Source organism: Monodon monoceros, unplaced genomic scaffold, assembly GCF_005190385.1.
Source record: "Monodon monoceros isolate NGI ecotype Baffin Bay Population unplaced genomic scaffold, NGI_Narwhal_1 Super_Scaffold_5, whole genome shotgun sequence".
NCBI lineage: Eukaryota > Metazoa > Chordata > Mammalia > Artiodactyla > Monodontidae > Monodon > Monodon monoceros.
In genome coordinates this window covers 90,469,435-90,492,574 of record NW_021703782.1, presented here as the reverse complement: position 1 = coordinate 90,492,574, position 23,140 = coordinate 90,469,435, and the positions used below count along the sequence as shown (strand labels likewise).

At 39.0% G+C, this 23,140-nt stretch overlaps 1 protein-coding gene and 1 pseudogene across 1 annotated transcript in view; both read left to right on the top strand.

Annotated features, from left to right (window-relative positions):
- SVEP1 (sushi, von Willebrand factor type A, EGF and pentraxin domain containing 1) overlaps positions 1 to 12,368 on the top strand; it is a 183,607-nt gene extending 171,239 nt beyond the window's left edge. Inside the window, exons 45-48 of the mRNA XM_029202810.1 lie at positions 679 to 774; positions 2,565 to 2,660; positions 6,941 to 7,034; positions 12,095 to 12,368. Of these exons, the coding sequence (XP_029058643.1) occupies positions 679 to 774; positions 2,565 to 2,660; positions 6,941 to 7,034; positions 12,095 to 12,116 (308 nt within the window). The 3' untranslated portion in view covers positions 12,117 to 12,368. The remainder of the gene's footprint in view (positions 1 to 678; positions 775 to 2,564; positions 2,661 to 6,940; positions 7,035 to 12,094) is intronic.
- Positions 7,261 to 7,357, top strand: LOC114884914 (annotated as a pseudogene).
- Positions 12,369 to 23,140: the final 10,772 nt, after the last annotated feature.

Genomic DNA, 23,140 nt, shown 5'->3' with positions numbered 1-23,140 from the left:
CTTCAGTGACTTTGGGGGCAGGGAGAATTGAGGAAATCAGTGAGTGAAAGGCATGAGCCTCAAAAGAAGCAAGGGTTATTGCAAGAGAAAGGAGATTAATTGTCTGGAAGCAGCAGTGAGAAATGAGATCACCAACACATGGGTTGTAAGAGTGTGTGCAAACTCCTCTTCAGAGGGAGGCTGAGGAGGTGGTATCCTCAAAGAATAGCCCAGGTGTCACTTAAAGTCAGAAGTCAAATGAAAGTTGTGTGTTTGCTTACTTGTTTGTTTGTTTCCTCACTTGTTTAAGATAGTGTGAGACAGTGGTATCACCAAAGAGCTACCGGCCATCAAAGGCCTCCTTTGGAAGAGAATTTTCGCATCTTCTAGAAGGGCACTTCCCCTGGTCCAGATCAAAAGAGACTATCTTTTTATATAAACCGCCTTGTTCCCTCCTGCCCTGAATCCTCAAATTATGAAAACGTTGGTAGTTACAGTCTCAGAACTACCCAAGCTTGTTTATGCCCCTCCTGAGCCCCTCATGCTCATCCCCAACCGAATCTTGAGATTGGGTTTTGTTTCTCTTCCTTAAAACTCGATTCAGGGAAATACCATGAAATGTAAATAATCAGTCCTATTTTCTGACAATCACCCTTCCATAATTCCCTAGATTTATGACTCATTCTGCTTGTTTTCCAGCTGTATGTCGGTTCCCATGTCAGAATGGAGGTATCTGCCAACGCCCAAATGCTTGTTCCTGTCCAGACGGCTGGATGGGGCGTCTCTGTGAAGAGCGTGAGTCTGCCCTCAAATCTTACTTTGAGTCCCAGTGGTTAGTCTAGAAGTTGCCAACTCAGGGGAGTTACCAGGAGCTGGCTTGACTAGTGGCAGAAATTCACTGGCTTAAATCCCATAGCAGACCAGACAGAGGGCCAAGGGCTGATTTACATATGTCATTTAGTTGCAGAACATCTAGAATATCAGTGATCTTGAAAAATACAGTTATCAAGATCCATCCAAAGCTGTCTTCATCTGCCTCCTGGCACAGATTTCCAAGAATCTTCTTGGGAAGGAGCTTATAATAGAGGGTTCCACAACCTTGGTCTTCCTTTATCTCACTTCTGTTTATGTTCTGTGCCACTCATTGCTACAGTTGGTATAAATTCGTGGCATTGCATAACATTGTACTTTTCAGGTAAGATTTGGAGCCCACCATTAATTAAGTGTAGCTCTTCCCAATTAAGAAAGTAAGGAAAGTTGGTACTCTCATATCTATACAGTGCTTGATAAATTAACATAGAATTTCGATCCTCATGGAAATGCATTTAAATTTGAATTTCCAAAAGAATGTAAATGAATAGTTTTAATTTCTTTTAATGTCTAAACTATACTTTGTTTCAATATCTTAAAAAATATATATGTATGGATAAAATGATTTCATGTTTCACTGGGAATGTGTAAATCACATTGAGTCACTAACGTGATGGCCATTGGTCTATATCAGTTCTTTTTAAGGCCAGACATTTTATAAGAGATTCTAAAGTGTAACTATTTCAACTAATCTAGAAAGGAAAATATAGGATGGAAATCAATTTAGGCTGCTAACAGCTCACCAAAGCAAGTGTTCTCACAGTGATTCAGAAAGAAGAGAATTGCATTTTTCCTTCTTCTTCTCTCCAATCCTGCCTTCCCACTTAGGGCTCCCACACATGGCCTGCTATAATGCTAAGGATCCAGAGACTCGGGAAGCATTTACCCTGGGGTAACAACAGGCTTGGCTTAGTTCACTGAACATGTGCTGGTAATGCATTAGAGCAGGCCTTCCCAAGCTTTACTGTGCATACAAAACACCTGGGAGACGTTCAATGCGGGTTCTGATTTGGTAGATCTGGGTTGGGACCTGAGATTCTGCACTTCTAGCCAAGTCCTACATAATACCAACGTTTTGGGTTTGAGAACCGTGCTTTGAGTACCAAGCCAGTAGACAGTCTCACTCCTTTGAAACAGACTACGCCTCTTTACAGAGCTCAGTAATTTCTAGTAGGAGAAGTGATTGCCGTGGAGGGTGTAGGGGAGGCCTCATTCAGTCACCATCGGGCCTCAGCTCCAAGAAAATAAAGGCTGAGCTGTCCCATCACTACTAATGTGTTGCCAACACCAGCCCACGGAAGAGCTTATCTGACTCCCATTCTCACATTTAATTAAAGGCAAGAAGAGAATCTCGAGGTAGCCAAACCCTCTTAGAGCATTTTATGTAATTTGTAATGGAAATTTGAAACGATAACAAATGGAGAACATTCTGCTTAGTTTGTGAAGAGAAAGCAAAGCACTTAGCAGGCATCGATTACGGTGTGTCCTCTCGGAAAGAGTGCATTTGGCATTAGAGTCATTACATCAGGTAGAGGGTCCAGACTGACTTTCTGGATTGTGTCTTCCCAATGATACTGATTAATAAACAGAGCACATACGGAAGATTATCTAGTGGGTCATCCAAGGTTTTACTCCTCCTGGAAAATGTTTTTTGAACAGTTGAACATATCTGAGTGTTTGTGTTTTGATCAAATCCTTTTGGATCTCCTTTCTAGCAATCTGCATTCTTCCCTGTCTGAACGGCGGTCGCTGTGTGGCACCTTATCAGTGTGACTGTCCAACTGGCTGGACAGGGTCCCGCTGTCACACAGGTAGGCCTCCTCTCATGGTTTGTTTTCTTGGTGACTTGACTCCGTGAAGCCCTAGAGGACACTGATGAGTGCGACTTAGATTCAGAGGTGGCAGCAGAACAAAAGGGTATCGGAATTTCTCAAGAATTCCTCAAAGGACTTCTGTGGCGGTCCAGTGGTTAAGATTCCACGCTTCCAATGCAGGGGTCATGGGTTCAATCCCTGGTCGGGGAACTAAGATCCCGCATGCCGCATGGGATCTTGGTTGAAAAGATCCAAAAAAATACATATATATATATATCATTCCTCAAGGTGGTCCCTTGAATGGCGGTCTCAATGCTGAACCTATGGCTGCCTCAGAGACACCTCTCGGGGTCGTGTGACAAAAAAGAGCATCTGAGTCGACTCAGTTGTCAGCCTTCTTCATGTCATTTGCTCTATTTTGCAGAATGTAGAGGAAACATAATGCAGAAGTTTGGAAGAATATTTATTTTAATCTCTATGAAGCTAAATCACTAAATTCAAAGTACCTATCTAGAAAGAACAAGGCTCTAAGTAAATACAATTTAAGTTAAAGTGAAAAAACTCAACAAGAGATGGGTTCCTTATCATGGAAGACAGTAACAAACTGTTGTTGATTTGTTGGTGACAAACATGTCCCCTTAGTAACCCTTGTCTATCTCAGATACGGGCATTTATCCCACTGTACTTTGATATCTGTTTAATTGCTTAGTTATTGATCTTTCCCTGCCCTCACTAGATTATATGCCACCTGAGGGCAGGGATATTCCTGTGTGATCTTTATATCTTCAGTACCTAGCATAGTGCCTGCATGTGATAGGATTTTCAGTAATTGTCTAATAAATCAAACAGTTTAAAATGATAGATTTTTTTACCTTTTTAATGTCCTAATTTTCAGGCAACTATTAAAAGCAAAGAACTTGCTATATTTATTTAACACTCCACTATTCCTCCTGTAAATAATATGTATACCACCTCCTAGTGAGGTTAATTGTAAAGTAGAACAGGCTAGCTGACACCAGAGCTTGTCATGAGCTCTGAGGCTGGGGTGACCATATAATTTAGCCTCCAGACTGGGACGTTTTTGAGAATGAAAGGGGCACTATTAATAAGTAAGCCAGGGAAATGGTAGTGAAAGGCAAAATCAGATGTGCATCTACCCCACATAAAGCCAAAAGTGAAGCATCCATGAGTGTAGGAAAGGAAAAATGTGATACCGGAGGCTAAATTTGAAGCTTTTATTTGAAACTCTTATAGCAATCTGTTTGGTATTTCTTTATTACAAATCAACCTTGGTATTTATCTATATCTCTCATGCATACAAAATTGAAGCTACCTGCAAACCAGCCTTGCCCTTTCCCAGGCATCTTATCTCTGCAGGTGGTGGTATCATGCTTCCAGATGGAGACATCCTCCACTCTCCCTCCCCTTCATCTGAGATTACCAGTGTCAGCACTCCTTCTGTTCCTTCCTGCACAGTATCTCTTGCATCTTACTCTATCCCCACTATCACCAGCTAGTAAAAGACCTCTCCTTTGGATCACCGCCAGAGTCTGCTACTTGACCTTCCCATCTCCTTTTCGAAAACAACACCATTACACACTACCTTGGGCATGAATTGCCCTTTTTAAGAACCTAAGATGGCTGCCTGTTGTCTTCACATCCAGCCCAAGTTCTTCTGACTCTCAGACTGGCGTCAGCACACCTGATACAGCTTACTTCCCATCCTGCCAGTCACATCCTGTCCCCTGCAGGTGTGGCTTCCTCTACCTATTGGAACTTGACCCAACCTCCAAAGCCCTGCCTAAGTTTCCTCTTGTCCCTAAACTTGCTCTCTACCACGATAATCTATCTTCTAACATCCCATGTCTATAGATATTACACAATTAGCTAGAACCATGCCATTTAAAGCTCAGTTGATCTGTTTTATTTGTATTTCTTTTAGCTCCTTAGCTCCCTAACTGACATTAAGCACCTTAATGACATGAGCCGTATAGTCTTTTTTTTTCAATCTTGCTGCAGCTACCTCAGCCCATATCCCACTTATACCCACTAAGTATTGATATTAAATATACAAAAGTGTATAAAACAGGAGCTCCTGCCCTCCAGAATCCAATGTAGAAAATAAGAAGGGATACAGAGTGGCCTATAAGTAGGTGACTAGAGGCTAACTGAATTCTCTAAAAGGACAACAGTGAAGATGGGTAAACCACCCAAGTGCAGACATTCAGAAAAGACTTTCCAAGCACAGAATCAAAGGAAGAGGAGTCACCAGGAGGGGCTCGTTCTAGCCAAAGGCGTAGAAGAGCAGCACAAATGTGATCAGCAAAATAGAGCTGAAGCCACCGAGGCAGTGGAGGGGTGTGGCTGGAAATGAAGCTGTAAAGATGGGCAGAGCCAGATTAGGAAGCGCGTCGCATGCCAATTTCAAGATGCTGGATTATGTCTTCTGAGCCACAGAAGCCACTAAAGGGTCTTAAGCAGGAAAATCATGTGATCAGATTTTCTTTCTGAAAAATGATTTTGGCAGCAGTATGGAGAAGGGCGGAAAGCAAGACTTAAATTAGGGAGACTTGTTAGGGAGTTATCAAAGCAGAATTGGCAAGAGGTTATGAAGTCTAGAGAAATGAGGACGACCAAAAAGGATGGATTAGAGAGAAGTTAGGGAGATGAGTCAACACTACTTGGTTATAGATGTATTGTAGGAGGAAAGGTCTGAAAGGAGTCAAGACTGATATTTCCAGTTTGGGCCCCTGAGTGGAAGGCGGTGCCACTTCTACCCTTGAGACAGAGAACCCAAGAGGAACAGGTTTGAAGGTACAGAAAAGGAGTTAAGTAAGTAAGGACATGCTGAGTTTGAGGGCCCAATGGAACATAAAAGGGAGAGGTCTGACAGGCAATTGGATGATGGTTTAGGTTCCCAGAAGACTCATCTACATTGAAGATAGGAATATGTCAGTCATCATTGGAAAACATTCATGGGGGAGAAAAAGTAAGTCTTTGCAGAAGACATGTAGCATGAGAAGGTGGCCCAGAATAGAACGTTGGGGGCACCCATGTTATAAGGAAGGAGGAAAGTGTTAGGCTTTTAGACAGAGAAGTGAAAATAATAAAAAAATTTGTTAGTACAGTCAGGTACCACTAAATCATCATGCTCTTGAAAAAGAGTAATTTTTTTAAATATACATTAGCAAGCAGATATGGAGAATTAGTTGTGGATGATTGGGTTTTATTTTTGCTATTTTTAACCCTGCTTTATTTCATAATTTCCTTTTTGTTATATTGCAAATACGCTCATTCTGTTAGCTTGCTCGTCAAGAAAGCTAAGGGCAAAGGTTGGTGTTTTCCATCTTGTCCTCTCTCAGTGCTTATCCAGTGCCTGGATTGCTGACATTTCCCCATATTTTATGAATGAGTGATTAGAGAAGTGACATTTCTTTATCTCTCACCAAAGATGAGTTTTTCCTCTGGGGAAGCCTGCTCTTTCCAAGCTATAATGAGGCTGAAATCATGAGACTTAAATGTGTCTCGTTTCCAGCTTTCTCCCAACAGACATTTTATGTTTTCTTTGGTACGTTAAACGGACTGGTCTTCATCAGGTTTTAGTGTCCTTAGGTTTTTTAACAGATAGATTCATGCAGATGAAGTGTTTGACTCTGAGACTAAGGACTTGTGAGAACGTTGTCTGCGTAGTAAATCTCTGGGTGTTCAGTCAGGGTTTCACCTGTGGCTAATTTTTAACTCTACCCCGGGTTCTGTAATTCCAATGGTAAAAGCCATGAAATACGTTTCCTAGCAAACACAAAGGGCTTTTGAATCATCTGTCATGTTAGACAATCTGCGTGCCTGATCTGTTGTAAGGGTTGATGTCTGATGTAATGACTTCATCGGTCATAGAGTTCAGTGCTGGCTCCCTCCAGAGACTTACAGTCTCATCAAGTATTTGAATAATTTACAGTTCAAAACAGTATGTGTCAAATTGGTTGAACAAATAAAAAGATTAAAGAGAAAAATCAGTCCACTGAGTTATCAGCAAAGGTTTCAGTATGTAGGTAGAACTTAACCTGGGGCTTAAATATGAAAATGGACTCAGTTGGAAGGAAAAAGGGAGGTGGTACCACATAATGACATGAGGTTGAGCAAAGTAGCAGGATGCAGTCCATGAGGAATGGTGGCGGCTGGAGCAGAAAGCAGAGTCAAATCTTATTCTGCCTGCCTTCATGGGCATCTACAGAATTGCTCAGTATTCATTAAATAAATACATGAATTTCTCATCCCAGCTGTTTGCCAGTCTCCCTGCTTAAATGGTGGAAAATGCGTAAGACCAAACCGATGCCATTGTCTCTCGGCTTGGACAGGACATGACTGTTCCAGGTAAGACAACCAAAAACTACTATTTATCTGTAACTTAATTAAGGAGACTGAAATTCAAGTTAGTTAAGTTGTCTCAAGAGCCAGAAGGTACCTCTAGTTTGAATGTAAGCATTTTGTATCCAAAACTATCCATTTTGAGATATTCCCTAAATTTGAACTAAAACCAAATGAAGAAGTATTAGTTAAGGATTGACAAATAAAACAATGATTTCTCAAAAACACATATGTGTTACAGCACATATACTAAAATTGGAACAACACAGAGATTAGCATAGCCCCTGCATAAGGAGGACTTGCAAATCTGTGAAGTGTTCCATATTTTCCCCCCGCCCAAAAAAAGGAAAAAGCGTTAATTAAACAAATCAATTAACTGCCTTCTTGAAAAGAAGATTTCACCCTTCATATGCAAGGATGCAAATAAATAACAAACTCAATATGTTTTATTGATGTTCATTTCTATTCCTGTTTATAATAAAAAATAGAATTGAAATTGATAAGGAATGTTTATTTTTAAAGTCAAAATTTTTGTTTCATATTTTTTATGGTATATATAGTCAGTATTTAATGGACTACAAGAAAATTTATGTAAAAATATGTTCTAGCAATTGGTTTCTCATTTCTAACCAGATAAATATCATAGTTGAGAAAAGATTATCACAAAAATAAATCAAAGGAGAAATAGTTTGAAATAATTTTTAGAAAATAATAATTTAAACTTTTTTATTGAGGTGTAATGGACATACATTATATTAGTTTAGTATATTAGTACAACATAGTGATTCAATATTTGTATGTATATATTGCACAGTGATCACCACAATAAGTCTAGTTAACTATGTAAGTCCATGTACATAGTTATAAAATGTTTTTCTTGTGATGAGAACCTTTAAGATCTACTGTCTTAGCAACATCAAATGTGCTATACAGCATTATTAATTATAATTGCCATGTTATACATTACATCCCCATGACATTTATTTTATAACTGGAAGTTTGTACCTTTTGACTTCTTTCACCCATTTTGCTCACCTGCTACCCCCACCGCTACCTCTGGCGACCACCCACCTGTTCTGTGTATCTGTAAGTTTGGTTTGGGTTTTGGTTTTAAATTCTACATACAAGCGAGATCATACGGTATTTGTCTTTCTTTGACTCATTTCACTTAGCATAATGCCCTCAAGGTCCATCCATGTTGTCAGAGTTGGCAAGATTTCATTCTTTTTATGGCTTAATAATATTCCATTGTGGTGTGTAGGGGTGTGTGTGTGTACACACACACATATTTTCTTTATCCATTTATCCATTGATGGACACTTAGGTTGTTTCCATGTCTTGGCTATTGTAAATAATGCTGAAATGAACACGGGGGTGCAGATATCTTTTAGAGTTAGTGTTTTTGTTTTCTTCAGTTCAATACCCAGAAGTGGAATTGCAGGATCATATGGTAGTTTTATTTTAACTTCTTTGAGGAACCTCCATACTGTTTTCTACAGTGGCTTTACCAATTTACATTCCCACCAGTAGTGCACAAGGGTTTCCTTTTCTCTACATCCTCAACAATGCTTGTTATTTCTTGTTTTTTTGATAATAGCCATTCTAATAGGTGTGAGATGATGTCTAATTGTAGTTTTAATTTGTGTTTCCCGATGATTGGGGATGTTGAGCGTCTTTTCATGTACCTACCTGTTGGCCTTCTGTGTGTCTTCTATGGAAAAATGTCTGTTTGGGTCCTCGGCCCATTCTTTAATCAGATGGAGTTTTTTTTGCTCTTGAGTTGTATGAGTTCTTTATATTTTTTGGATGTTAACCCCTTACAAGACATATGGTTGGCAAATATTTTCTCCCGTTCAGTAGATTGACTTTTCATTTTGCTGATGCTTCTCTGTGCTGTGCAAAATCTTTTTAGTTGGATGTAGTCCCACTTGTTTATTTTTGCTTCTGTTGCCTTTGTTTTTGGTGTCAAATCCAGAAAAAATCATGCCAAGGCTGACGTCAAGGAGCCTACCACCTATGTTTTCTTCTAGGAGTTTTAAGGTTTCAAGTCTTACATTCAAATCTTTAATTCATTTTGAGTTGATTTTTGTGTATGGTGTAAGATAATGGTCTACTTTCATCCTTTTGCATGTGGCTGTCCAGTTTTCCCAGTACCATTTATCGAAGAGACTGTCCTTTCCCCATTGTATATTCTTGGCTCTTTTGTTGTAAGTTAACTGACCATATACGTGTGGATTTATTTCTGGGTTCTCTATTCTGTTTCATTGATCTATGCATCTGTTTTTATGCCAGTAACATGCCATTCTGATTACATATTGCATCATACCACTGACAAAATATTTTCAATATTAAAACATTGTCGTCACAAATATTGCAGTGTTGGAACAGCACCAGCTCTATTTTAAAACTTTTAATATACATCATTGTATTACATCACTTAGATTTGTATTTTGTATATTTACTTCCATCTTATAGGAATCATTAAAAACAAATGGATATTTCCATATTGATTTTTGAAAGTTAACTGAAAAGAGCTTTTATTTTTCCATGTCCTTTTATTTCATTTCGATTGGAATATCAAAGTCAACTTGCAAAGACAAAAATCTATCTAAATACAAACTTAATTAACAAAAAAATCTGTCTCATGCCCATGAATTTCTTCATATCACCTCAAACATATGCCATCTCTGCAGAGAAAAAAAAAACTGAACCCAAAAGGACAAATTTGGATTGTACAAGTATACTTAGAAGTTTCCAAGATAAAGATGATCATTTTACCTGAGAGCAGAGTCGAAAGAGCTTGAAGTCAAACTGGAGAGAATTGCTGGGAAAAAAGAGAGCAAAGAGTAGAAGAGAGAGAGAGAGAAAATAAAAGGAGTAAGAATGACAGTGACTCAAAAAGGAACAGGAAGTATTTGTAACATTCTTATAATTTTAGACTTTATGTTTCAACTACTTCATTTTACAGATAAGAAAAGGAAACTCAGCGTTTGCGTGATTCCCTAATATCAAAATACAGTTGACCCTTGAACAACATGGATTTGTTTACCTGTATGCAGATTTTTTGCAATAAATCCACAGTACAGTGCACACGATCTGGTTGACTCTGTGGATACAGAGCCACAACAGCAGATGACTGACCAAATGTAAAGTTGTACACCAATTTTTGACTGCTGAGAGGGTCAGCGCCCCTAACCCCGACATTGTTCAAGGGTCAAAGGAGCTTTTTCTTGACCAAGGGAAGGGTAGTTATCAGCTTATGTTAAAATACTGTCTATTAATAAAGATAACACAATCTTCTAGATTTTTTTACACAAAAGGTTGATAAAGGAATCCAAAAAAGTGATGGCAAATTCACCTTAGAGGCATTTCCCACATTCAAGGAAAGGTCAACCCAGAGGCCTCAGTAGCCCCCCTGTCCCTCCTTATGCTGTGATGGGTTTTTCTAGGAGACCTGAATTAGCTAGGACTCTCTTACTGCAACTCTAACTGGCTTAAGCAAAGAAAGGAATCTGTTATCACAATAATGGGATCGTGTATGGAACCCAAAGACGTGGGTTGGCTCAGCATCAGGACGACCAGACTGAGTTCTTGAAAGCCATCTGAAGTCTCTCACCTCCCGTCTCACCTCCTCTCTCCAGAATCTTCTCCATGGCTCTCTTGCTGCAGAGTGCTTTCCTCTGCTGTTCAGTTCGCACGGAAGGACAGAACTGCTTATAGAGCCCACATTTTACCTGTCACACTCCAGCATCTACAGAAATAGTGTGCTGACCCAGTTTAAAAATCCAGGAGAAGAAGTCACGAGTCCACATTGATTCATGGGCCCACCATAGATCGATCAGTCAATGGTGATCCTAGGTTAGGTCATGTTATACTAACGTGAAAAGTCATTTTGCTAAAACTTTTACCATACCTTTGGGTAAAGGGCAGAAGAGACTGACAATTCACTGAAGAAAGAAAAGTGGAGTATAATTCCCTGAAATGGGACGGGGAGAAAGCTTTTCTGAGAAATCAAAATAATAAATGTTTACAAATAATATTTATTTCCTTCTCTCCCACGAGATTGAGTGCCTTAAAGATTGTCTCCCTCATACTTAGTATAGGCACAAAAATTGATGCTCAATCAATGCTGGTTGACAGACAAGTTTCTGGGCATCTGTGATAGCTGGTGGAGAAACACCCTGTGGCATTCATTAAATCCTTCAACCTGCATCCTTCTCTGATGATGAATAAGACTGACCCAGTATTCTTCCTAGATAGCTCAATCCTTAAGGAAGAGACTGTTTCCTCTGATCTCTGTATGCAGAAAATGAATCCTAAACCGATGCCATAAATAAAAACCATAGACGAGGTCTTCCCTGGTTGCGCAGTGGTTAAGAATCCACCTGCCAATTCAGGGGACACGGGTTCGAGCCCTGGTCCGGGAAGATCCCACATGCCGCAGAGCAACTAAGCCCGTGCGCCGCAACTACTGAGCCTGCACTCTAGAGCCCATGAGCCACAACTACTGAGCCCGCGTGCCACAACTACTGAAGCCCGCACACCACAACAACTGAAGCCCACGCACCTAGAGCCCATGCTCTGCAACAAGAGAAGCCACCACAATGAGAAGCCCGCGCACCACAACAAAGAGTAGACCCCGCTCACCACAACTAGAGAAAGCCCACACACAGCAATGAAGACCCAACGCAACCAAAAATAAGTTTAAAATTTTATAAAAAAGAAAAAAAAAAACACCCACAGATGGTTCACGCTGTAAGAGACCTTCAGATTAACCAAGTCCAAACCCCTCATGGTACAGATGAGCGGATTATCAAACAGGAAACTAGTGACAGAGCCAGGACTAAAACTCCAGTGTGCTGATTCTCACATCTTTTCATATGTTAGCGCTTTTCCTCCATGTCCCTTTGTTTTCTCAAGGAATGGCCCCCATCTATCCAAACAACATCACAGATGATGCCCAGGTATCTGAGACTTTCATTTGCGTTTTAATCAGCCCCCAAATGGCTGTTCCTCCTTCAATTCAGTCTTTTCTGTTGAATCTCTTTTTTTTGTTGTTGTTCCAGGAAAAGGAGGACTGGCTTTTAACCACTGCACAACCAACCAGCTCTCCTAAAATGCAGGATCATCTCTTCCTGGCAGTCCTGGACATCCCAGAATTTACACAAAGACATTCCAACACGGTGCTGGGTCTTGTCTTGTTTTAATCAACTTGTTACTTTTGGTTTACCTTTTTATTGTGTGTTATATTTTGTTATTTCTTGTGACATACCTTCTTTTTTTAAATATGCCTGTATTTTCTATATAAAAATATATTAAATAGATGCTGATCCACTCTCACAAAATGTACATATTCTCCTGTCTATGGGGAAAGTTCCTGATACGCATTTTTATTCAGTTACTTAAAATGATTTTTCAATTAAAATATATTTTGCTACTAAATAATGTTTTGCTGGATAGTGCCATTTTGTGAGGTGGCCCGGGAATAATGAAGAGGATTCATGATCTATGCCACTAGCATGTTATGGGATTCCACGCAGTGTACTGGGAAATTACAGTAAAGGAGACCCCTTCATGCTATTTCCATCTTCTCTACCATATGTGTAACAGTAAAGGTTTCCTTTTATTTAATCGGAAAGTAACTATTGGACCTACTACCCTCCACATAAAACGCTGTCCTGGTGCTGAGGGCAGCCTGGCTAATTCCTTCACCGACATTTGGAAAGCTATAGGCATCAACTTAGTGGACGGGGGAAAAAAGCATAATGACCATGGTTCACAAGATAAAGTGCTCCCCTTCCTTCTCACAGCTGGAATAAGAAATGCAAGTACTGGAAGATCACTGCTTTGGGAGAAAGGAGATTGGAATAAAAGAACAGGGGAAGGGAAGGAAAAAGGCAAATGAGGAAAATTCCCAGACCTGTGCTCCTGGCTCCACCTGCAAAGAAAGAATTGAGTTTGCCCAAGGCAGAGCTGAGCTGCTTCTCAGAGTCCGCTGCTTCCCCTAACTCCATCACTATCCTTCTACCAGGATAAAGACCTCCTCAGGCTTCTGGGGGAAAAAAAAAGCCAGAACACTAGATTTTGTTTCAAGTAGGAAAATCCCAATCAACTCACCTCCATCCTCTGGGAGAACTGCTTCCACATAGGGCACGGGGGCACACTGTAGCACTCTGAAGAAACACAGGAACAATGAAAAAGATCTTGATTGTCCGAGTGGTTCTCTTCACCACCTTCACTTCCCTCAGCCGTTGAGTCGTCTTCCTTCTTTCTTCTGACATTCACTCTTTTGACCAATCTTCCATGCTTATGAGTATTCCTTTTATTTAATTTATACCCCATCAACTTCCAAATTATATTGGTTTTTGTCATTTATAATCATAAAACTATAACATAAAGCTCAAAATCTAAATAAAAAAAAGAAAGATGGTATCAGAAATTTTTAGCTAGGAAAAGCTACTGCAGTTGAAAACAAAACACAGTTCTGAAAGTGTACCTACTACGTAGAATTTGTACTGGGTTACTCTGAATAGATTAAAAGATCTGTACTGCACAGTAAGTCAAATTAGTTGCATTATGCAGACAGAATAAGGAAGTAAAGCACCATACGAGTGAGGTTTGCAAATGATATGAGGTTCTACATATCTAGAAATGTGATTCACAGGGAAATAATACTAAAAGTAGTTGAAGAATTTTTTTTAATTTTATTGAAGTATAGTTGATTTACAATCTTGTGCAAATTTCTGCTGACAGCAAAGTGATTCAGATATATATATATATATATATATACACATATATATATTCTTTTTCCTATTCTTTTCCATTATGGGTTATTACAGGATATTGAATATAGTTCCCTGTGCTATACAGTAGGACCTTGTCGTTTATCCATTCTATATATAATAGTTTGCATCTGTTAACCCAAACTCCCAATCCATCCCTCCCCCACCCCCCCTCCCCTTTGGCAACCACAAGTCTGTTCGCTATGTCAGTGAGTCTGTTTCTGTTCATTTGTGTCATATTTTAGATTTTGCATATAAGTGATATGTGATATTTGTCTTTCTTTGTCTGACTTCAATTAGTATGATAAGTATGATAATCTCTAAGTTCATCCATGTTGCTGCAAGGGCATTATTTCATTTTTATGGCTGAGTAGTATTCCATTGTACATATACCACATCTTCTTTATCCATTCATCTGTCGATGGACATTTAGGTTGTTTCCATGTCCTGGCTATTGTAAATAGGCTGCTATGAGCATAGGGGTGCATGTATCTTTTCGAATTGTAGTTTTTTCCAGATATATGCCCAGGAATGGGATTGCTGGATCAGACAGCAACTCTGTTTTTAGTTTTTTGAGGAACCTCCGTACTGTTTTCCATAGTGGCTGTACTAATTTACAGAACAATGTTATTTTTTAAATCTCCAGTACTAAATATATTCATAGTGAATTCTTAAATTTCTTAAAGAAGAAATAAGGGTGTTTGTCCAGCATTACTTAAAGCATATCTGTTTCAAACCAACTATAACCAGTTCTGTAGTGAACCATTAAATGTTTCCCTTTAAACCAGAAACAAAGCAGAAAGGCTATCCCCACTGATCTTGAACATTATTCTGTGAGTTCTAGCCAAAGTAATAATACATAAATTTATAAATAAAGGGTATAAAAATGAGAAAATTAAGAGTCACAATTTTCGTTTTGGCAGAAAACACGAAGATATACCTTCTAAGATAAAAACCAAAGGCATGAAAATCTATTAGAAACACTCAGTCCCGTAAACTGGATGGTTACAAGATAGAAAAATAGTTTTCCTGCTTGTCATTTATAAATGGAAAGTACAGTGAGAAAGATCCTATTCACAATAAATATACATATATAAGTAAGAAATCTATGTGACCTCAAGGAAGAATATTATAAAATTGTATCTATAAACATTTATAAATGCAAAAATGATGAGAAGCATGCCATCTCCTGGATGAGAGAACAACATGTCTTAAAGATGTTGATTTTTACCGAATAAAATTATAGTCGTAACGTAATTCCAATCACGCTTAATATATTGGACTTGGGGGGGGAACATGACCAAATTATTTACTCTAATGTTCATTAAGAAGAAAAAAATGGAAAATTAAAATATTTTAAAGAAAAATAATGAAAAGGACCATCTTTACTAAAAATCAAAGCATAATAAAAAGCTGCAGTAATTACAATAGTGCATGCTGGATCAAGAAACAGGAAAGCATCAATATGAAAGTCTGTACCTACTAGTTTAAATATTCTATTTAAAAACTCAGAAGTCATGAAGAAAACATCAACAACCAGTGGAATTTTTTTTGTAAAATATTAGAAAGTAAGAGAGTGACTGGCATTAGACAATTGGTAAAAATTTGAAAATCTTTTCATTTGTATTCTCACCACATAATAAATTCAAGGTGGATTGGGGAGTTAAATATTGATATTAAAACCATAAGATGGTTTTTAGAATTAATTTTTCTCAAAAATTTAAAGGCTTAAAAGAACCTTCTAAGGACTTCCCTGGTGGTGCAGTGGTTGGGAATCTGCCTGCCAATGCAGGGGACATGGGTTTGAGCCCTGGTCTGGGAGGATCCCACATGCCACAGAACAACTAAGCCTGTGCACCACAACTACTGAGTCTGTGCTCTAGAGCCTGTGAGCCACAACTGCTGAACCCACGTGCCACAACTGCTGAAGCCCGCCCGCCTAGAGCCCGTGCTCCGCAACGAGAGGCCACTGCAATGAGAGGCCCGCACACCTCAACGAAGAGTAGCACACGCTCGCCGCAACTAGGGAAAGCCCGCGCGCAGCAACAAAGACCCCAATGCAACCATAAATAAATAAATTATCAAAAAATTAAAAAAAGAACCTTCGAAACCTAGAAGTTACAGAAAAATTACAGTAGGAATAATAAACAGATTTGATAGCATAAATAGAAAGTTTGGGCTGTCATTCAGAAGATGATAATCAAAATGGAAAGATGGAATTCCCTGGTGGTCCAGTGGTTAGGACTCTGCACTTTCACTGCCAAGAGTGTGGGTTTGATCAATGAGGAGCTAAGATCCCACAAGCCATGCAGCCAAAAAAATAAAAAAAAGATAAACAAAATGGAAAGAAAATTTTTTATGACAGACCAAGTACGAACATTTTATTATAATGTCTTTATTATATAAATTGAAAAAAAAACTTACAGAACTCCAGAACACAGACAACTCACCAAAGAAATGCCATATATTCATATTTGTGTGAGAAAAAGTACAACCTCACAAATATGGAGAAAACACTTTGTTTACCAGATTAGCAGTGACTTTTTTTTAATGTTAATAAACAATGCTGGCAAGTGTGCAGTAAAATAGGAAATTTTATATATCGTCAGTGAGAGTGTAAATTGGTATAATTTAGAAAGCACTATGATGATCTATATCCCTAAAAGTATTTTTATATGCTTTGAGCTAATTTACACAAGTTTTAGACATAATAAATTTCATCACAACGTTATTACTGCTGAAAATGTGGACATGGATGAAAGGCCCAACAATAAAGAGCTCTAAACTATGCTACCTCAAGCACATTTCTAAATCATATATTATACCAGCCTTCAAAAAGATAATGCAGTAACATGGAAAATGTATGTGGTGTAAAGTTAAGTGAGGAAAAAAGCAGGATATAAAATTTTCCATACTCATATGATTGAAAATCTACAAAAATAATACAAAGTGAGGATGAGAAGGAAAATGCCCAAGGTCACAGGATTATGAGTATTGGAACTTAAATTAAAACTCAGATATGCTGGCCCCAAATATCTGTGTTTTCACTGTATTCAAACACTTATTCTCTACTTTGGAATATCCACGTGGCAAACATAAAATAGTTAATGATAACAGATACAAACAAATTCAACAATCCATGACAATCCATGTTTTTTTACCACAAGAATCAAAAAATTGTCCAACTGTAGTAGAGTTACTCCTACTGTATATCATAGGAATGTCAAGTACTAGAAGCCATTTGATCATTTCAGTAGATGTAGGAAAAGCTTTCAGAAAAATTTAATATCCTTAATAAAATCTCTAAAACTCAGACTAGAAGGATACTTCTCTACTGTAGTAAAGCTTTTCCTTTTCAAACAAATACCCATCATGCTTAATGCTCTGATGTAAGAAGCAGTAGAAGCTGAATGGCAAATTAACTAAAGCCAGTGGGTTAAGGTGTACTATGGCCAAATAGATGTTAAGTTCCTGTGGTTCCTCAAAAAAGACAAAGGATGTAGCAAAACCAAACAGGGTCAAAAGGAGACAAAAAAAACAAAGACTGACATGAAGCTTGGGAACCTTGAAAACATTATGCTCAGTGAAAGAAGCCAGACACAAAAAGCCATGTATTATATGCTTCCGTCTATATGAAATGCCCAGAATAGGCAAATCTATAGAGACAGAAGATGAGGGAGGAGAGAATGAAGAGTAATTGCTAATAGGTACAGGACTGATGAAGTATTCTACAATTTGATAGTGGTGATAGTTGCACAACTTTATAAATAGTATGCTAAAAACCACTGACGTATACACTTTAAATTTTTTTAATAAAATTTTAAAGGACCCACAAAATTTTAAAGAACTACAAAAATGTGGAAGCTTCTCTCACAAGTTGAAATTTAACACAGGGCTTCCGTGGTGGCACAGTGTTAAGGATCTGCCTGCCGATGCAGGGGACACGGATTCGAGCCCTGGTCCAGGAAGATCCCACATACCACAGAGCAACTAAGCCCGTGCGCCACAAATACTGAGCCTATGCTCTAGAGCCTGCAAGCCACAACTACTGAGCCCGAGTGCCACAACTACTGAAGCCTGCGCACCTAGAGCGCGTGCTCCACAACAAGAAAAGCCACCCAATGAGAAGCCCGCGCACCGCAACGAAGAGTAGCCCCCGCTCGCAGCGACTAGAGAAAGCCCGCGTGCAGCAACAAAGACCCATAAATAAATAAATTTATTAAAAAAAAAAATTTAAAGCCCGCGTGCAGCAACAAAGACCCATAAATAAATAAATTTATTTAAAAAAAAATTTAACACAAACTGCATTGTAAAACCAAGCAGAAACATGCATGACAAAATAGTAATATTCTAAAATATCATGATTTAACAGATAGCCATAAGAAAACATTTTGTTTTGGGCAGAGATACGAACAGGCAACTCACTAGAGCAGAAATATGGGTAGAAAATGAGCAGTTTCACTAATGATAAAAGAAATGATGAAAATTTTTCACCTACCCACTTGGCAGGGGTTTTGGTAGTGGTGGTAGCAGTGATGGTAGTGTTTATTTTAATGACTATATGCAGCTGGCTACTAGATAAAACCATTTTCTTGAACATTTGTAGGGAGTACAAACTAGTACAACCTTTCTTCCAAACAACTGGCAACCTGAATCGAAAAATTTTTTAATGTGAACGCATGACTTTTACTTCAGTAATTCCTTGCCCGAAACACAATCTCATTAAAAAAAAAAAAATCTAACCTAGGGACAAATATTTATGCACAAAGATAATTATCACAGCATTTTTTGTTTTTGTTTTTTTGTGGTACGCGGGCCTCTCACTGTTGCGGCCTCTCCCGTCGCGGAGCAACAGGCTCCGGACGCGCAGGCCCAGCGGCCATGGCCCACGGGCCCAGCCGCTCCGCGGCATGTGGGATCCTCCCGGATCCGGGCACGAACTCGTGTCCCCTGCATCGGCAGGCGGACTCCCAACCACTGCGCCACCAGGGAAGCCCATCACAGCATTTTTAATATTAAAAATCAGCAACAAATTATATGCTGAAAAATCCTGGAATTCGTTATGGAATTCATGGTATTGGTTATGGAATTCATAGGGTTAAATATTACGAAGCCATTAAATATTACATTTACAGAGTTTTAATAACAGAAAAAATCATGGCATAATGTTCAGTGGAAAACAGTATATAAAATGTATTTATAATGTGCTCTTAATTGCCTAGAAATGCATACGCAATATGCATAGAAAGAGATTTACCTAACTTTGTTAATAATGATTTTCCCTAAGACATGGAACCATGGGTGATTTTTATCTCATCCAAATTTTCCCTTTATTTCTGACAATTTTCAATGAAAATATATTAGTTTTACATTCATAAATATACTTTCATATTCATACAAAATAATCTTAAATTTGTAAAAATGAGTTGAAGTAAAAGCCCCACATGAATGAGCATATCATCTTTCCGTTTACCCTAATTAATCTGGCATATGCATTGGCATGTATAAGTTTAAAGATTGTGCCTCCATATAATTTTGTTTAAACACTCCTTCAGGAATCTTTAGAGTTCAGATCAAGATGATTAATAGTTTAACATAAAAGTGGAAACTGTTACCAAGAGGAAATATGAATCATGAGCTACTTGTATACACCAAAGGAAAATATTTGCTGATGATCAAATTAAGGAACCGAAATTAATTATTGAAACTCTCAGTGTATTTATACAGTATATCCTTGTGCTTTATGCTCCAGTGAACATAAGAGCCGGACACTTAGACTGCCTGAAATTTACCAGCCAAGTTACATCAGAATTACTTTGTTATGCTTCCTTAACAACCAGCCTAGCAGCAGCAGTATTTTTTGTTTGAAGGGATTATACCTAATTAGTCATGATTCTCTCCTAACTCTGACCTAAAAGCAGTGACAGTAACTTCAGACCTTTTTCCCCTAATTATCTTACCAACCAGCCATTAAAGGTCACCTGGGCTCAAAGTGTCGCGTTGGATGGAGCCTGAAAGAAACGCACTGTTTTGAAAATAATGAAAAAGCCGCAAACGTATTGTAAGGTCCACATGTCTTCAGCTGGTCTGCAGCTACATATTCCAGCCACAGTAATCAGCAGGAAAAGTCACTTAAAATATATGATCCTTGGTGGAATACTTCTGGGCTGTTAAATTTTGTGCACGCAGCCAAGCTGCTTTAAAGAGACACACATAGGGCTTCCCTGGTGGCGCAGTGGTTGAGAGTCCGCCTGCCGATGCAGGGGACACGGGTTCGTGCCCCGGTCCGAGAGGTTCCCGCATGCCGCGGAGCGGCTGGGCCCGTGAGCCATGGCCGCTGAGCCTGCGCGTCCGGAGCCTGTGCTCTGCAACGGGAGGGGCCGCGGCGGTGAGAGGCCCGCGTACCGCAAAAAAAAAAAAAAAAAAAAAAAAAAGACACACACATAGACCAAGGCTGTTGGGATGTCTGTAAGCGTTGCGGTACGGACTGCTGTCCCCTTCTCTTCAGAGGAAATGCTGATCACACCCACTCCTCATAGAAACCACTATGAGGAGTGTGTTCGCTCCACCCGCATGATTCCTGACCGGTCTAATTACACACCTGATCCTCGCCCTCCTAAATCATTAAGATTCTTCCTTTCATTATGTTCACTGAATCTTTTACTTTCCCAGCAGTGTTCAACATTGTTTATACTTCTCTAAGTCAAAGTGTATTCAGTCAGCAAGGGTAATAAAGACTAACTGACAAACTAGAAAAACCTGAAAGAACGGAGCAAAGTGAGGACCACAAAAAAAGTAGCAAAAACCACCCATATGCATTTCTCAATTACACCACATGCTTCAAAAGAATCTGAACCCTTTATTGAGAATCTATGAAATATACAGTCAAAGGGGAAATATTTCCAAACTGTTTTTGCACACCTTATAGTTTGTATTGTGCTTTGTCATTTAAAATGTATTTTCTCCTACGTTGTCTCATAAAGTTGTGAGAATTGAAAGTCATGTGGGTGCCTAGTATTTAGCAATGGCTGGATAAATATCAGTGTCCCTCCTCTTCTCAGCCCCTCCGCAGCCCATCTCAGCTAATTCTGCAAAGCTCCCTCTTTACACTTAAGAAAACTGAGGTAGGGAAGCAATGCCTACAAGATCTAGAAATTACTGCCTAACACCTAAGTCCAAGGCTAAGGTTCAGAGTAACCGACCACAGCACACTTTCTAGAAAACAAACCTTAGCTAGAATATGGCTGGCATTCTCAACCCTCAGTAAGCTTTATTGACTATGGTCCTTTATTATTACAGCCTACGTTTCTGAAGTTTGCAAAAGGAAATGTTCCTAATCACAAAGCAGCCTTGGTTTTTGTAAGTGTCCCATCAAGTAACTCCAGGCTGTGTTTGTGTTCCATAAGTCATAATTGCAACATTGAGAGGACCTCATGACGAATGGCTTTCAGCTCTCTGAATATCCACGGGCTCATCTTGAAGCCTTTGCACAAGCCATTTCCTTTATCTGAGTCACTTTCCTCTACTCCTTGTTCTCCCCTCACCCCACCATCATCATCACCACTTGTTCTGAGCCCTCAGATGCTGTTGACTTTGTTCTAAACCCCTCTGCCTCCACCCCAAGGTCAACTTATATAGGACATGAGGAGAATGAGCTCTGCCCTTTCTCATTCCAAGATTCCTTCTAGTCAACAATGCCAGTGAGTAGAACAGACAGGGTGTTTGTGGGTGTGGGTGTGAAAGAAGTGTTAAGATTCAGAAGGAGAAGCAACAGGTGAGATAGATCTAGAAGCTGTATTACACACACACATACACATGCCCCACAGACCTTTTTATCCCTATCAAAATAGTTCATGATCTTGGTCTTAAGTCACTGCCCAGCTTGCTACACTTGAACCTTGAGCAGACCCCAAACTTCAGAAATGGACCCCAGAAGCCTGTAAGCATGGTGTCACAGGAGCATGCCTACACTTTAACAGTGTAGACTCTTGCCTGCTAAGGTGTCTCCTATCAAACTAAAAATAGAACAGGCACTGAGCTCCAGTTGATTCCTCACTGCACAGGCTGCCAAGATGATCAAACTCTGATAACCGCAACAAGTGGATTGAGGGGGGCAACTAGAAGGCCCACCCACTCATCTGTATTCTTGGTCTCATATACATCATTATATGAATACTTGGCTAGTTTTACAGTAAATTGAAGGAAAACAAATCTAGCCAACTCACAGTCACAATCATCCTGGTCCCTAAGAAACAGAACCAGTCCTTGTGTGTTCTCTCCTCATTTCACCTCTGATATAGAGCACACTTTAATCTACTAACTCAGCTCCTTTTCTGTATACTGCTAAACTTGACGCTTTTTCTCTCTCCTGTGGAGTAGATTCCCCTTCTTATTTTTCCCGTGACCAATAGTTGCCCCCCACTGTGGTTCTGAGGTTAGCCCGTAGCATTTAGTTATCATTTGTCTGCCTCCCTCCCTCTGTGAAGACAGAAGTTATATCTTATTTATCAATATATCCTTGGTGATATTTGCCATATAGTAGGTGCTCAATAAATACTAAGGAAAGAATGCAATGGTAAGTACTCGTGGGGAAGAAACAAAAAAAGTATTTAGGGGGATATAATATTTTAGATAATGTGTGTGTATGTGTCTGTGTGTGTATATATATATATAAAATACATATATATCTACATATATATACACACACACACACATATATAATTTTTCCTCAGAGGCAAACAACCAAATTTCTCAATCCTGTTTTCATAATCTGCCTTTCCAAAGTCAAAGACAAAAGAAATCTAAAAGGTGAAAATGATGATAGTTACCTTGAATGCTGGATTGATTCAGAGCATGTTGAGAGGAGCCCAGCATCCTTAACAGTTGGTGTCCTGATGAGGTTTTGGAAGACATTTGATAGTGACAAAAGTTCTTCCATTAAAAGCATGTTTATTAATCAGGAAAAATTAGACATAAACTAGGTATTAGGTGAATATTTGGAATTGTTAATTTCATTGGTTGGCATAATGACATTTTAATTATTTTTTAAGGCTTGGTAGTTTATATAGCCCCACCAAAGTATTTACCAATAAATTATATGCATGCTTGGATTTGCTTTCAAGTACTCCAGAAAAAAAAAAAAAAGTGGGGAGAGGGAGGAGAGGTAGGTATAGCTAAGGCAAGAACAGCAGAATGTTGCTAATAGCTGAAGCTGAGTTAGGGGTACTTGGGAGTTCATTATACTCTCCTCTCTACTTTTGTGTGTGTTTAAAATTTTCCACAGTCAAAAAATGTGTTTATATCACATTTATTGGCTATTCTCTGATGAAT